The 16,331-nt window shown below is 35.9% G+C and overlaps 1 protein-coding gene across 5 annotated transcripts in view; it reads right to left on the bottom strand.

Moving 5' to 3' along the window:
* FRY (FRY microtubule binding protein) overlaps positions 1 to 16,331 on the bottom strand; it is a 329,207-nt gene that overhangs the window by 154,146 nt on the left and 158,730 nt on the right. For all 5 annotated transcript variants that reach the window (XM_082366277.1, XM_082366278.1, XM_082366279.1 and 2 more), the window contains 5 exons: positions 10,551 to 10,690; positions 6,594 to 6,684; positions 6,287 to 6,366; positions 6,089 to 6,169; positions 1,066 to 1,234 (listed from right to left, as the gene is read on the bottom strand). In XM_082366277.1, the coding sequence (XP_082222403.1) occupies positions 1,066 to 1,234; positions 6,089 to 6,169; positions 6,287 to 6,366; positions 6,594 to 6,684; positions 10,551 to 10,690 (561 nt within the window). The remainder of the gene's footprint in view (positions 1 to 1,065; positions 1,235 to 6,088; positions 6,170 to 6,286; positions 6,367 to 6,593; positions 6,685 to 10,550; positions 10,691 to 16,331) is intronic.

Here is a 16,331-nt window from a genome sequence, read left to right as displayed (position 1 = left end):
CGTTTTTGTGTGGACATGTATTTTCACTTCTCTTGGCTATATACCTAGAATTGGAATTACTGGATTATATAGTAATTCTAGATTTAAACATTTGAGGAACTGCCAAACTGTTTCAGAAGCTGCTGTGCTATTTTACATTCCCACCAGCAGTGTATGAGGGTTCCAATTTCTCTGCATCCTCACCAACAGATAACTTGCTGTTGTCTGTCTTTTTGCTCACAGCCATCCTAGTGGGTATGAAGTGGTACAACCTACACTCATAACCCCTCTATCTAAACTCTTTATTAAGATCCTCACTAAATCTAATTCACAGCAGCATTAGAAAAAAAATCCCTTCCGATACTAAAGTTTTATAAGATCTAATAGAGCTGTGCGGACTTCCTTGGCATTCCAGTGGTTAAGACTGCGCTTCCAATGCAGGGGGCGCAAGTTGGATGCCTCGTCGGGGAACTAAGATCCCACATGCCTGCCTCGTGGCCAAAAAAACAAAAAAAGACAAAGCAAAACACACACACACAAACACACACAGAAAAACTAATAGAGCTGTGTATTCTGGGAAATCCTCATTAGCAATAATTCTCTTTTTTAGTACATAATGGTGAACACTGTGTCACAGACACCTAAACCTGTGTGGTTTAGTTGAGATTTTAAAAATGGATTCCTTTTTATAGTATGAATAAAAAAGATATCATTACTTAAAGTTCTGATGCCTGGAAATGTTAACATCGCCAACTCAATGCTATCGATCTCAAAAAGTAAAAAATCAGCTATATTTTATTGACAGAACAATATGCAGCCAATGGGTAAAAACGAGGAAAAAAAAAAGTCTACAAATAAGATTCCACTGTACACCCTACTCCAAAGGTGACATGAGTTTAAAAATGAAATTAAGTGCCTGAAACTCTATTACTTGGTTACGAAGCCCTTTATGAATTATTGAGGAAAATGCGTAGGATTTTTTCCATATGGGCGAGTGAATGGGTTCTCAGAGTCCAGGTCAGTCACTCTGAGGAAGGCAGACGCTTCAAGCTGACAGCCCCTTAGTTCTCTTGCCCAAGACAGTACCTGCATAAACTGGAGAGAGGCCTCGAAGTCCTCCACCGGATACATCTTAATTCGAAAGAACTTCATCCCCATTATCAAGCTGATAATGCTTTGAACAACATATGGGCTCTGCTCTTTGTGCCGTAATTCTTTGAGCTCTGCCATAAATTTCTTCTTTACAGCAGGGAATCTAGGAAGAGAACGTGAGTGATTTATCAAATGATGGGTAGGAAAGTAACTGTAATGCGGGTCCCCAGCATCTAAGAGTGACAGGGCACAGTGGCGGGGACCTTCGAATCAGCTGAAGTACAATGGCTGTCATCTTGTAAAGGTTTTGATATTGAGGATTTAGTAAAGAGTCCCATCTTCTCCTTTCTTCTCTTATTCTATCAGATGCTCAACGTCTCCTTCAGTCTAGGGAGAAGATCCAAGGTTATTTAGAGCCTCTCAAAATGGTTCGGCTCTTAAACTGAGCATGATGAAAAGCTCCATTTCCTCAGGCTTAGCAGTTTCCCAGGTACTTACAGATCCCAAGGGCCTGAAGTATCCAACTGTGAGAAGACGAGCAATAATGTAGGAGGCCAGGTATTTCTGACAATGACAGCAAATAACGCCAAGTAATATTCCTACATCCATTTCCACAGTTTTCTGTTGTTGCTTCTTTTATAGTTTTAGGTTAATGATTATTGAAAACAATATTTTCAGGTTGAAGGAAAATCTAGTAATGGGAAAATTCAAATCATCTCTAGAAGATGAATAAGCTCTCTAATCATGTATGGGATTTTACAAATAAAAAGACACAGTCCCCAAGGAACTTAAGGTATTTATATTGTTTGAAAGTAAAATAATATTAATAATTAATAACATTAATTACAACAACAACATTATCATAAAAAGTTTAAAAAGAGAATCGATCCTAAGAGGATGGAAAGTAGCAGATTGTCAAAGTGCCTAAGGGTAAAGGAACACATACAAACAAGTTATCCAAACTATTTCTGAGATGGCTGGTTTGACTATTGGTTAAAAAAAGGAAAAACAAGGAAAGCATTCTAAGACTCATTGTATTTTGTTTCCTGAAACTATCAGCCTGAGTTTCTGCAAAGGATCAATTAGGAGCAAGGCATGATCACAGAGGGTAATTACAACTATAAAAGTTAAAGGCCAATTAATAGAATCCCAGAAGTTTGGAATCGTAACTCTTGACACCTCAAAGCAGAAATTTTAGGACATATAAGGGAGGTGGTAAACATACAGATATGGTGTCACCAAAAGGCAGTGCAACAGGTGTATGATTGGCAAGTTGGCTGTTTACGGGCTTCATGAGAGCTGGCAATTTTCTCGTTCTCGGCTGGAATGCAGGAGGTTACATGGTGTTCATTTGGCAACAATTTGTTAAAATTGTTTGTATTTTCTAAACAACTTATGGATTTTTCTTTACGTTTGCTGCATACAAAAAAAAAGATTTTAAGAAGGCAATGGAGCAGAAAATAGGTAGTGAATGTGTTTCCATTTTATGAATGAAGAAACAGATTGGAAGGTCAAAGTGAAAAAGATGAGACTTTGTGATCTTCTGATGTGAATTCCAGGAATTTCCACTATTTTGTAGCTGCCTTAGACAGTCATGAGCTGTGAAATGCAGTCCCTGTCTATTTAGAACAGTATACAGTTTAACTGGAAAGATAAGACAATGTAGCACTGACCATGAGCCATGTGAATAATAGTAATAATTTTAATAATAACCAGTATTATTATTTATGAGGTATGTTAGCATGGGCCTGGGACTTTGCCTGGATCTCTCTGGTCCTTCAGGGAGGTTAAATGCCCCAGGCCAGATCACTTTCTCATATTTCACACTGTCCTTTATGTGAATAATACACCTGAAGAGGCTCCGGGGGCACTGGAGAATGAAGGGGCTCTTTCCAGCTGGATAATCAAAGATTTCAGAGGTGATTTATGTTAGGGTAAAGGGTGAACAGAGGTTTTAGGCAGAGACAGATGAAGGACGGGAAGCAGAAGTGGTATAGCAAAGCGACGGAAGTGACACTTTCAATCAAGATTATAAAAATTTATAAAATCTATAAAAACTAGATTTTTTAAAATTATATTTTATTTCAAATTATTTCCAAACACTAAAAAAAAAAATCTATCGTTTTAATTTTGAAATGTGAGACTTTAAAAGAAAAAAGTAACTTTGCAGGTTAGAGTTATATTGTTTTAAACATCACATGATACTTCGAAAGTGTGTTTTCCTTTTCTAATCCGTGACTAAAACAAGGAGAGGGAGGAAAAGGCAGGGTATTTGTACACCTCACCATTTCAGTATTCTCACAAGTTAGTGGCTAAAAGTCCATTTATTTCTCATTTAAAAATAAATATAGCTATCTTTTACTTTAAAAAGTCCCACATGACATAAACATGTTATTTTAAAATAAAAATAATCCAAAAATCTATTTGCACTTAAAATCTATTTTCTCTTAAAATAATTTTAGGGAAAAATAAATTTCTTTTCAATGAGCACGCCTAGAGTGTTTAGTATTCTTTAGTAAATACAGTAACTAAACGATTACTCAGTCTTCTGCTTTAAAATGTATAGTATATATTATTAAAGTGAGAGTATAAGAATTTATATATTGAAATTATATCACATAAAGAGAGAGCAGTTTTGGAATGAATCTTATAAGCAATCATCACTATTTAAATGAATATGTCAGATTTTAATCCAAAAAACTTACCTTAAAAAATCTAATTTTAACTTAATTGACTTTGAAAAAGTCAAGACCCTGGGTGAATATCACTTAATAGCAAAAAAAAAAAAAATTTCCCTTAATGACAGGAATTGAGCACATTATCACTAGTAAGATTAAAAATAGTGATTCTGCTAAAACTTAAAGACCAAACTAAATATTAATATCTAAAGTCATAATGAAGAAGATATTTTATGTGCATTACCACTGTGATCTAGATATAAAATCTAAAATTAGAATTGTTACATTACTCAAGTTTATTTTTAAAAAAAGATAACCATCCTATACCAAATAGGCATACATCCTTTTTTTCCCCCACTGAGAACAAAGGAAGCAATAATTTTCTAAGGCGACAATAAAGTAATGGTCCTGGTGTACTTATGAGAAGAATGTAATGTGATAATTTGTAGTATGACACCAGTTTAAGACTGTACTGTCTATCAATAAAGGTTAACTCTATACTGGCTGGTTAAGAATTTATCAATGGGATTACTATATATTACTGCAATTACTGCAAGAAGCCACTGGTGAAAGCGTTTTCTTGTGACTAAAAAGTAATAGAGCATTATCCAAATCGAGGCATTTGTTATAGCCTACTATTGCAGAATTGAGACAAATACTGACATGAAAATTTAAAAAAGTCCCTGTTGGCAAGAAAACACTGGCTCAGTGGATCATCAATCAGACCTAATACAGAAATTCTTACAACCTTAGAATGTTGCTTTAATTATGACGTTGTCTCTCAATTCATTCTCAACCAACTGAAAATCGGTGTAGCTAAGGCAAGTCATTCTATAGTAACCGATATTGTTATGTACATTTCACAAAACTAAGAAAAACACAAGAAGTCATTTCTGGCATATTAAACTTTCCAAATGATTGTATAACAGAGTTAGGCTGGGGTAATTACAAAGGAATATGATGAGATTTCCAGGGTTTGACAAAGCAGCCAAAATACATATTAACAACTCATTTTTCTGATCTTTTCTAGGAATGAGGTAGAGACACATGAGTTAATTTGCCAGATAACTGCAGCTTATTCCTTCAAAAAGCCAATACTCTTATTATTTAATTGCAATGGAAATCTCTCCAAAACGCATTACACTTTTTTTTTTCATGAACTACAATTATTACAATGGGCTATAATAAAAGTACAATATATATTCTCATGCAAAATGGTCCAGGTAACTCTAATGTTTAGTTCTCATGTATGCTTTGGCCAGTTTCTCTTTCCTCTCTGTTGCTGTCAGTTTTTGAGCTTGATATTTCTCAGGGCGTCAGTGTATCTAAGTCTCTTTCATCTAGTACTGATGTTTTATGTGTTAGAAAAAAAATAGGTAGTCAAGATGAATAGACAAACAGGGTTAGATTAAATAAGTCACCTCAAGGAGTTTTTGGGGTCTGTTTCCTGAGTTCTTGACTATGTTTTGGCTAGCTAAAGGTGCTGAGTAAGTACTTTTTAAAAATTTTGTTTTGTGATAAATTGAGTGTTTCCACACTGCTAAGTTAGGAAATTCCATCTCTTGAAGATACAAATCTCTCTGAGGGTTGCAATTTCACAAAGATCAGGGCATCACTGTTGCTCCAAGCTGGCCTCTTGGCTTGGATTCACATTATGTCTCTGGCTCACTTTGCCTAACCTAGAAATTCAGGATCTTGCCCGATTTGCCTCAGGGTTGAATAAGATGAAGATGGGTGAATAGGGTGTGACATCACTTTTGGAAGAAGTATATTATTGCTAATAGTCTAATACCACTTTGTTCTAGCCTGCTAAGTAGTGTTATGGGGCCAGATATATTTAGCAATGAGAATTTTCTGACTTGTTTCCATGACAGTGTCTTGGACATTTTTAGCTCAGCTGAATTAAGTAAGGTCTATAGTAAAGGGACATTCTAGAATGGAATTTTCCCACTCATGGATGCTATATCATAACCACCCACTCATGGAATATAGAAAACAAAACTTTTAAAACTGATAAACTTCTTTGGAAAATTAAGCAGGAAGAAAAGTACTTTGGTTAGTTCATTTCTTTCTCGGATGCAATAGTCTGAAACTCATGGACCCTTGGCAGGATCTGGATCAATTGCCAAGTGAAAAAGCTAAAGGAGAAAACAAATTGGAAAAAGACTTGGTACTTGCCCTGGGGAGCTTCTTGTGAGGTTCAGAGACAGGGCACACACAGCATAAATAAACCCTAGTTTCTGGTAAGCTCACACCCTCCCCCTTCCTGAGAGTAGGGCTGGGTTGGCACAGAAGAGGCACTCATGTTCTTATGGTGAAGGATTCTGAGGTTCACTTACTTAGCTTGTGCCAACACTCCAGTGACTTCTGCATACAGGTCTGCCACAATGTGCATATTGGCAGTGTTAGGACCAAGGTACCTAAATAACATACAATTAGACAAGTTAGGAATACCCCCAGGTCATCTGAAAAGAGCAAACTTGATTTAGTTGTAAGTACCCAACTTCTTCAAATTCGAAGATGACAAATTACTTTACCCTTCTTTGTACTTAAAGTGCTTGAAAGCCAAGTTAATAACATCATGTATTAAACTGTCTATTACAGGATGAAGTGGAATCTGGAAAAAAAAAAAAAGATGGCTCTTAACTTGGAAGGGAATATTAAAGATCAAATTAGTAAGAGTACTTACAATGAACTATATATGGCCTTTAACAATCAATAAATATAATTCATATGACATAGTATTTGAAATTCAAGAACAATTTAATAAACTTGACCTTAAAAACATAAGTAGTTTTTAGATAAATAAATCTCATCTAAAGTAACATTAAATTAATGACATACCTGTTTCAAAACTTCTATTAGTACTAAAGAAAAAATAAAATCAATGGCGAGGTCCCGTCTTTCCATTAAATAATCTCGCTGCTGTTCATCACTGTAAAATTTAAAATATTCACATTAAATGAGCACTGAAAATATCCTCAGAGTGATGTAATTCACCCAAAAATCTAGGACTCATCCCCAGTGGACTGCAAACCAATTTTGTTATGAAGAAACTGCAGTGGTAAATACACACTGAAGTTATTCCTATGATCAGTCTGATGCAGTGGACAAACACCGGATTTGAATATTTGACTTCAGGTTTTAAATATCCAACCATGTCAACTTGGGTAGCTATCTGTGAGTCTACAATTTCATCTTGTGGACTTTTCTAAGGTACCTTTCAGCACAGGAATTCTATCATCTGTAAAATGGAAACAAACATGATACAGGGCCCCGGTGCCAGAGGTAGACCCTGAGAGGATCTTGTGAAAAGAGTTAAACAACAGAAAGAAATAATATGATTACCTATGGAATCAGGACTGCAGTGGGAGGAGAAAGGATCAGCATTACGTTTCGTTTCTTTCCCCCCGTCCCTTTCCTCTTGACCTTTTGCCACTTGAGATTTATGAGAGGAAGAAAGAAGATGTGAGGGGGTGGTGGAAGAGAGAAAGATTAAAAAGCAGATGGAAGAAGAGGTAGGAGGGACAAAGTGGAGCCATTTGAACTCATTCCAAAGTGAGGGAGCAGAATTATCACCGTCAGGAGGACAGAAATGTGAGTTCATACCCCCTTCCCTTCATATTTCCTGCTTCTCTAATGTACTGAGGACTAATTTGGAATTGAGCAACTGAAGTGACTGCAAAGTTCCTTAGCACAGAATAGTGGTTAAGAGTGTTGGTTTTGGGGTGGCGGTGTGATGAATAGGGCGATTGGGATTGACATGTATACACTGGTGTGTATAAAATTGATGACTAATAAGAACCTGCTGTATAAAAAAATAAATTAAAAAAAAAAGAGTGTTGGTTTTGGTGTAGAACAGTCCTGGGTGAAAATTACGCCTCTTGTACTTACCAGTAATTTTTCCATCTACAAAATGGAAATAATAATAGTAATTATAGTAAGGTTTGCTTGAGTATTAAGAGAAAAACGTGTATTTAGTAGAGGTCCCAAACATACAACTGCTCAGTACTTGCATATTAAATAAAAGCAATGAGAAAGGATGACAGAATTTGGATTTGTCAGGCAGATATTTTCAAAATAAATCAAGACTATTTTAAATATGGAATGCTTTTCTCTTCAGTCAAGAGAGAATGAGAGGAAAGCATATAAAAGATGTAAAAAAGAACTCTGGAGGAGCTCTGCCTCCTTGAGCAAGTCCAGTTAAGCCTGGTAGGTGACAGAGCAGGTCAACAAGGGAAGCTGCGGCTTTAACTTTCAAGGGGAAATGTATGGACCGGGCAGGAACTCATTCATTCAGGATCATTTACAAACAGTCCTGCCAGGAGAAAGAGCAATGGACCAAACCATCCATCTGGAGCCCTTCAAGACCCACTAGAACTAGAAAGTGCTGCTGCCAGATGAAGGGAGGAGAGGAAAACATATGGAGCTGCATTAAAAAGAGGGCGTCTACAAGTCTGACCCAGAAATTACATCATGGAGAAGAGAAACAGGAAGTCTGAAGACCACAGGGAGGGAAAACTCTCAAAGATGGCCAGCAGCAGTAGAGAGAAGAGGGCTATAGTAAGGGGTCTCCAAAAGGGGCCAGAGGAACTTGAAAAAGTAGCAAAAAAATCTTGGTAGAAACAAAATTTTAAACTCCTGATTCTGTTTTATTTAATAAGCCAATTTATGCTTTCAAATAAAAGGAAGACATATATCTTTCCAATAATGAATTCAACTTTATTGCTAGTTTGAGGTCCAACTGCCAGGAGCCAGAGGCATCTGACAAATTTATTTGGCAGTCAAAATGTTGATACTATACTAATCTTAGAAATCATAACCCAAATACACATCCATCACATTTGACTGTTTTCAGTTGCTTATGCTTCTTCCTTAAGTTCCTCTTTTCTTGTTTCTATTACGAGAAACCCCTATTATTAGCTACATCATGCTCTAGAGACCCTCATTCTTTTGGCTTTGTCCCAAACACACATTCTCTCTCTCTTATTTTAAACTTTCAAGTGCTAACTAAAATGCAATTGAGTTGAATTTCACTGTCCCGATTCTCTGTTTGATCTCGGCAATGACTGATCTCCTGGAAATAATCAGTAATACAACCTAAAGAGCTATTCTTTTCAATCCATAAAAAAATCAATTCATGAAAAATCTAGTTTTAGTAACTAAATTCTGACAAAACAGGACAAAACTAAAACTCACTTAATTCAACTCACTAAAACTGCCCCACTCTCCACCCCTAGAAAGTTTTAGTATCTATTCATAAGCTAACATGAAATAGGGGGAAATACTAAAATGACACCATTAATTTATTAATCATACAGGCTGAACCATTTTCAGACACAGGATTGAAATTTTACCTTTAAATTTGATACATTAAAAATATTTATGAGAGATTGCCAATTGGTACGGGGTTTCTTTTTGGGGCGATAAAAATATTCTTGAATTAGGCAGTGGCGATGGCTGCACAACCTTGTGAATATACTAAAAACACTGAATTACACACTTTAAGAGGATGCAGTTTATGGTATGTGAATTATACCTCCATTTAAAAAAATTCTTCTTCAACTAAAATAATTATTCAATATGCAAAAGTTATTAATTTCTCCCCCAAACAAAATGATAAGTAAATGAATCTTGAATAAACTCAAGCATATTACAAAATGAAATTACAAGTTCAGATGAAATGTAATTTGGTAAAATAACAGGTCTTCAATTTCAAGAGAAGTTTACATATTTTTTACTAGGAGTGTCAAGAAAAATGAGAGGGATAAATCACTCACAAGTAGTAGTTAATATCTGATTTTCTGAGTGATTAATTTCAGTTATATTGTCTTTAAAAGCATTAAAAAATGTATAACCCATGTGGAGAAATCTAAGTGCTTTGAAAAATCTCTTGTTTTTTTTAAAGAAAGGTAAATGTATTAAACTTTCTTATATTTGCTACCTTGCTATAATAGGTTGATTTCAAACATATGAAATTATACATATTTACCTAAAATTCTGGGGGACTTACATTCATTGGACAGAATGAGAATCTTAAGTTTTATGGCTGAAGAACTCATGTAGCAGCAAGTTCCACTTTTCAAATCCAATAAACAAAATTCTCAGCTAGAAGGGAAGTTAGAGATGGGGTGATCTGACTTCCCCCTTTGCTCACGAAAAGGCTGGGAGCTGGGGAGCTGTTGGGGAGCTGGCCAAAGTCACATGGCTAATTAGTGGCAGCTCCATGACTACCTCTAAGGTCCAACCAGTGTCCTTTGCACTACAGTACCCTGGGCACTCAAGGTTACGAACGCAGATCCAAATATCTATGCAATGTCGGGCAGGGCCTGCTGCAGGCTTTCTGCCTTCAGGTGCAGACTGGAGGAGAGAGGGCCCAGGAGAGAAGCAGGCAAGAGGGTTACCTAGGGTCCTTGACACCCTGCCCCCACCACTGTCAAAATAAGGCCATGTAAGAATTTTCAACCTGTGACAGCTGGCAGTGACAAATACTCCAAATGTGCCACCTGCTAGACAAGGTGGTGCTCATGTGTAAAGAGGCAGGAAGATATAGAAGCCACCCAACTCCCACTTTGATTTGTTTCAAGAAAGAAAAGAAAAGAAGAGAGAAGAAAAGAAAGAAAGAGAAAGGAAAGAAAGAGAAAGAAAGGAAAGAAAGAGAAAGAAAGAGAAAGAAAGAAAAAGAAAGTAAAAGAAAGAAAGAAAGGAAAGAAAAGAGAAAGAAAGGAAAGAAAGAAAAAGAAAGAAAGAGAAAGAAAGAAAAAACTATAATCCTCATAATCCTTACATAGAGAAGCCTACCTTTTGGATTTATTGCTGGTTCTTGGTCTGTATTCATGTGATTCATCCTCAATGCCATTTTGCCTTTTATACCAGTCAAATAATGTACGTAGAATGGAAGGCAGGCAGTACTCAGAAAGGGAGCTCATTGAACTGATGACCTACAGAGAAAAGCAGGCGATTAAAAAGCTTTGGTGGCACTGCCAATTACTGAGAAACTTTTTATTTCACAAATAACTCCAAACCATAGTCACTACAAATTTTTCTTATTTATCACGGTCCTCTCCTTAATAATCTTTAGTAGTACATTCCCAAGAACCCGTTTCTTACTGTTTACAGATGTTCCTAATATAATAACTTTGTGGTTTAAGAAAGATAATTACTTTGACTCCCTTTCATTCTAGAAATCAGATGTTAATTGCATACAGGTTATTCATGGACTGCAAAGAAATTATTTTCCCACAGCATCTAAGAAGTACAGTGACTGGTACTTCTTAGGTCCTCAAAAATGCTTGTTATATAAATAAATACATTAATTAATATGATTACCTTAATGGCTTAGGTGAAATAAGCAATTCTATCCCCCAAACAAATAACCTAAGTGGTAATGCAATGTATGGTTTTCTGCCAATAATCATTCATAAACTAATCTGAGGTGTGCCCCAAATTAGACTCAATGAATCAGTAGCAGTAATTTACTCTTTATTACATCAAAGGCAAACATCTCCCCTCTTTAAACAACAAACATACCTTTGATAGATGAGTTATTCTACTTTCCTTATTTTGGAAAGATTCCTGATCTTTTATTAAGTATCACTCCTCAACTGAACTTCAGTCAATATCTCATATTATAGTACATGCAAAAATGAACTCAGAATGGGTCACAGACCTAAGTATAACACCTAAAACTATAAAACTTCTGAAGAAAACATAGGGGAAAATCCTTGTGACTTTGGGGTAGGTGAGGATTTCTTAGGGATCAAACCAAAAGCAAATTCCATGAAAATTCGATATTTTGAAAATCATCAAAATTAAAAGTTTAAGCTTTTAGAAGGATGCTGTTAAGTGATGAAAGGACCAGCCACAGACTGGGAGAAAATATTTGCAGAACACATCTCTGATAAAGGTCTTATAACCAGAATGTGTCAAAGTACAGTGAGATAGGTTTTAATTATTTAATTAACAAACAGTATAGGCAAATCATAACACCCAGCACTGATGAGACAGGAATTTATCTCAAGTACATAATTAGAGATGAGTAAGAATGTTCAGGACAGCATTACTTATTATAGCAAAAAAATGGAAACAAATGTCCTGCTATAGGTAAACGCCTGAATCCAATGTGGAATTTGATGTAGATTATCTATGAAACCATTAAAAATCTCATTTCAAAAATATTTAATGCTATGAAAATGTTCATGATATGTTAAGCGAAAAAAGAGTGAAAAATCATTTAATTGGTACGATCCCAATTTGATAGAGACCCATATAAGTATGCATATATAGAAAATAAGACCAGGAGGAAATATACCAACATATTAAGAGTACATATTACAATCAGGAGAGATGTCAGGAGAGAGATCACCAGAGGGAGAGGGTAAGTGGGAGTTTTAAAAAAATGAAGGTAGGATTTTACCTGGGCCTTTTTAAAAGAAAGGGTAGAAGTTTGAAATGAGAGTCAAGAAAGAAACTAAGTAAGGAGCCTAAGCAGGAAATCCTACCATCATGAAGCTGTAAAATAACTGTTTGTTGATAATGATTATGTGATTAATGAAGGTTTTGAAGGAACTGAAAGAAGAAATATCTGACTGATGTAGGGACTTTGGTTCACCAGAGTGGAGGGAAATAATGTTGAAAATTTTAAGTCGGAACTAAATCATAAAAGGTACTTAATGACGGTCTAAACAATTTCAGTTTTCTTCTCTAGAAAATGAGAAGCCCCTAAAGATTTCTGAGTAGGATACTCAGTCCATAAAAATGATGTTTGGGGAGGTTTAATCTAGCAGTGACGGGTAGGCTGGACCGAAGTGGTTTGCAAACAGAGGCAGTTAAGAGATACACAACACATGCTTGAATCTAATGAGGTTATTACTGCAACAGTTCCAGGAGTGCAGGGCTCAGAGCCTGAGCTGGGGAGGTGGCAGAAGAAACGGAAAACGTTAGTTAACTTAAAATATTTCTGTAGTTAAGCAGCCTAGGCTTAACTTCCTTTTACAAAAGCAGGAAACTAGAGCAATGAAAGCGCAAGTGCTTCATGTCAACAGGACTTTCCACTGTCACCTTTAAAACAAGCCCTAAGATTGAGCAAAGCAATGATTGCTTTCTTTCTCAGATTCTATTTCTTGATAGCTTATTTCATGCTCTCTCTCTTATAATTATGGTTTTAGGTACATAATACAAAATTGTGCATTATCTTTAGTTATGGGTTAAGTTAAAAAAAAATAAACAGGCTATTGCATTTAGCCTGCCTGGTGAACCTAGTCACTGTTATAGGGTTCTGTAATTTTAAAATATCTAATTATTTTCTTTAAAAAAAGAGCCCTCCCCGCCAGGCTGTAACATCCACAGGCACAACAAATTTTCCTGCTCTTCCTTTGGCTATAACAGCAGTAAATTTTTGGAGGAAAGCCGACTATGGTGTGCCAAGGGGGTAATTACCTAGTTCTCTCTAAAGTTACCCCAGCACCAGAAAGGATATTTCTTCAAGTTGTCATCATCTAGAATATTTTGAATTGGGAAACAAAGAGGGTTCCTCCCACATGGGAAAGGGGATCAGAATTCAGAGTCCCTGACCAAGGGTTAATTCTGTCTTAATTACTGAATAGGTAATACAATCCCAAAGCCACTACGATTATATTTCAGCAATTTAAAAATACTTGTGCAAGTCTGGATGAGACTTAAGGAGACATGATGACTAAATGTACTGTGGCATCCTCAATGGTATCCTGGAACGGAAGACAGATATCAGGGAAAAACAAATGAAATACAAATGAAGTATAGAATTTAGTTCATAATAATGTACTGATATTGGTTTCTTAGTTATGACAAATGTACCCTGGTAATGTAAGATGTTAATAGGAAAAACTGGGTATGGGGTATATGACAACTGTCTGTACTATCTTTGCAACTTTTCCGTAAATCCAAAACTATTCTAAAATAAAATGTTTATTTAAAAAACATTACAGAATATTGAGTAGAGTTCCCAATATTCTATAATAACCTAAATGGGAAAAGAATTTGAAAAATATTTGAATAGATACATGCATATGTATAACTGAATTACTTTGCTGTACACCTGAAACTAATACATTGTTAATCAACTATACTCCAATATAAAATAAAAATTAAAAAAAATTTCTGTGTGACATTTACAAGCTCCTTTATTTACTTCAGACCCATAAAGGTGATATAAACCTGTGTTTGACTCCTATAAACCTCTCTGGGCAGAGCATTCTCTAACAGAGCATTCAGCTACTTCACTTAGGTGTAACCCACATTCTCCATAGAGAACGTCAGGAGTGTTCTTCAAACCTCAGCTGTAATCATTTTTTTCTACCCGTTAAAAAGTCATCCTGAAGCCATTCTTGGTATTATATCTATTGGGCATGCTTTCCATGGCAAATACACTGAGACCATCTTAGAAGAGATGAAAGGTCAGCAGGGGGTGGATGTGTGTGTTTTTTCCATCTCTCTGTTACTGCCCTTTTGAGTTCAGACTTTCAGGAAGGAAGGGTGGAATTTGCAAAGACCTGGCCCTCAAAGCTCAGGAAGGGAGGAAGGTCTAGCTGGCTTCTTGGTTACTCAGCTCCTTCATTTATGGGAAGCAGAGCCAATGGTGAGATGAATTCTAGCTCTGTGCTGCTGTGCAAGGAGAGGCCCATTTACAAAGATGTTCTTGTTGCATTTAAATGATCATATTCTTCCATCACAGATGAGCTAGGTACTGTGCAGCTTGAGGAGACGCAGTGCACAGAATCACAGAACTATTTCATGCTGGTGTTTTCTTTTGGAGGGGTGACAGAGGGGAATACTAAATGTACTTTGCAAATGTTTTCTTAACGTTTATTTTGGCGTTTTATATATAAATAGGCTAAAAGAAACTGTCCATTATGCTGTATCTAAGACATTAATTTTTCATAAGCATTTTATTATACTGGCTGAATGCAAAGAAGGAAACTTCATACATAAATATTTGAATAATTACTCAGTAGAGTTGTTCCATATTTTACAGTAATAAGGCTGACTTGTCATGAGTGGTGCATTTAACGAAAAATTTTAAAGTAACTTCACTGATGGCTTAATTTCTCAAACTAGTTCAGGTGGCCAAGCACCTGGGGGCAGGGTACTTCTCTGTGTACCTGATCTATTATAGCAATTCAGAGGCAATTTTTTTTTTTACTCGATCACATTTCATACTATTGCTAGCTTACAGTATTCGATGAGTGATGATAGACACTGCAGACTTAAGAATAATTTATTATAAAAACCTATATGTTAAATATGTTTTTCTTGCAAATTAGGAAAAGATCTTCATTATTTGATTTTACCATCTTGGTCCATTTTATGGAACTCACTGTTCCACTGGAGAATAAGAAACACTGAATAACACTAATGTGAATCCAATGCTACCTAATTTGTTTTTACTCTCTTAATTGCTTATATTTTTCACTTATATATTTTAAATAGATTTTCATTGAATTGAAGCATTAGAATCAATGTTAAAGCACTAGAATTTCACCTGCCTCCTTTTGCAGGAAAATATTACTACCCAAGATGATAAAAAGTTATTTTAGTTCTATTATAGATTTATAATAGATTTATTTTACCATGTGTTTCCTGTTTATAGATAGCATTTTTAACACATTAAGAAACTAAGGTGCCACAAAAGGACATAAACATATACCATCTAGAAGAAAATCCCAAAAGAAGTTACTTAGAATGTATGAGCAAATTATCTGGAATTTAGAGTAAAGAATAGGTCACACTGAATTGCAAATAGCTGCAACTTAATGTTCTCAGAACAGCATATCTGAAGCCTGATCTCCAAAAGCCACATTTTCATAATTTCATCAGCGTACTGGGAAGATCCGGCGGGTTTGGGGTTCAAGTTACAACTCTGCCCTTTATTGGCTGTACGAGCTTGGCCGTGTGGGACATATAACAGACCTTCAAAAGTGTCTGTTTCTTTTTTCCCTCTTCCATTTCCAAATACTGAAACTGAAGCACAGACACAAAATATTTTGACTTTGTAAGATCACAGGCTAAGTTAATGACAGAACGAATGACAGAAGTTGATGACAGATGTTATCAGAGCTGATAAATGTTGCTTTTAGGTACAGAGTCAGCCCTCTGTATCCGCAGATTCAACTGATCACAAATCAAAAATATTCATAAAATTAAAATGCCACAAGTTCCAAAAAGAAAAACTTGAATTTGCCGCTCTCTGGCAATGACTTACACACCATTACATTGTATCTGTAACTATTTACATATCATTTACATTGTAATAGGTATTATAGGTAGTCTAGAGATGATTTAAAGTATATGGGAGGATGTGTGTGGGTTATATGCAAATGCTACACCATTTTATAGGAGGGACTTGAGCATCTGTGGATTTTGGCATCCATGTAGGTCAGAGGCCCTGGAAACAATGCCCCGTGGATACCCTGGACAACCGTAGTGGGAAAAAATTAAGACCCACCTATCTCTTATCCAAGCACAAGCTACCAAGGCCTCCATTAGAACCTTTCTGCTTAGTCTGTATTCCCAAAATAAGCCAACTTTTCTGGCCCCAGCAGATGT

This window comes from Balaenoptera borealis (assembly GCF_965194805.1).
Source record: "Balaenoptera borealis genome assembly, chromosome: 18".
Taxonomy (NCBI): domain Eukaryota; kingdom Metazoa; phylum Chordata; class Mammalia; order Artiodactyla; family Balaenopteridae; genus Balaenoptera; species Balaenoptera borealis.
This window is presented reverse-complemented; position numbering and strand designations above follow the sequence as displayed.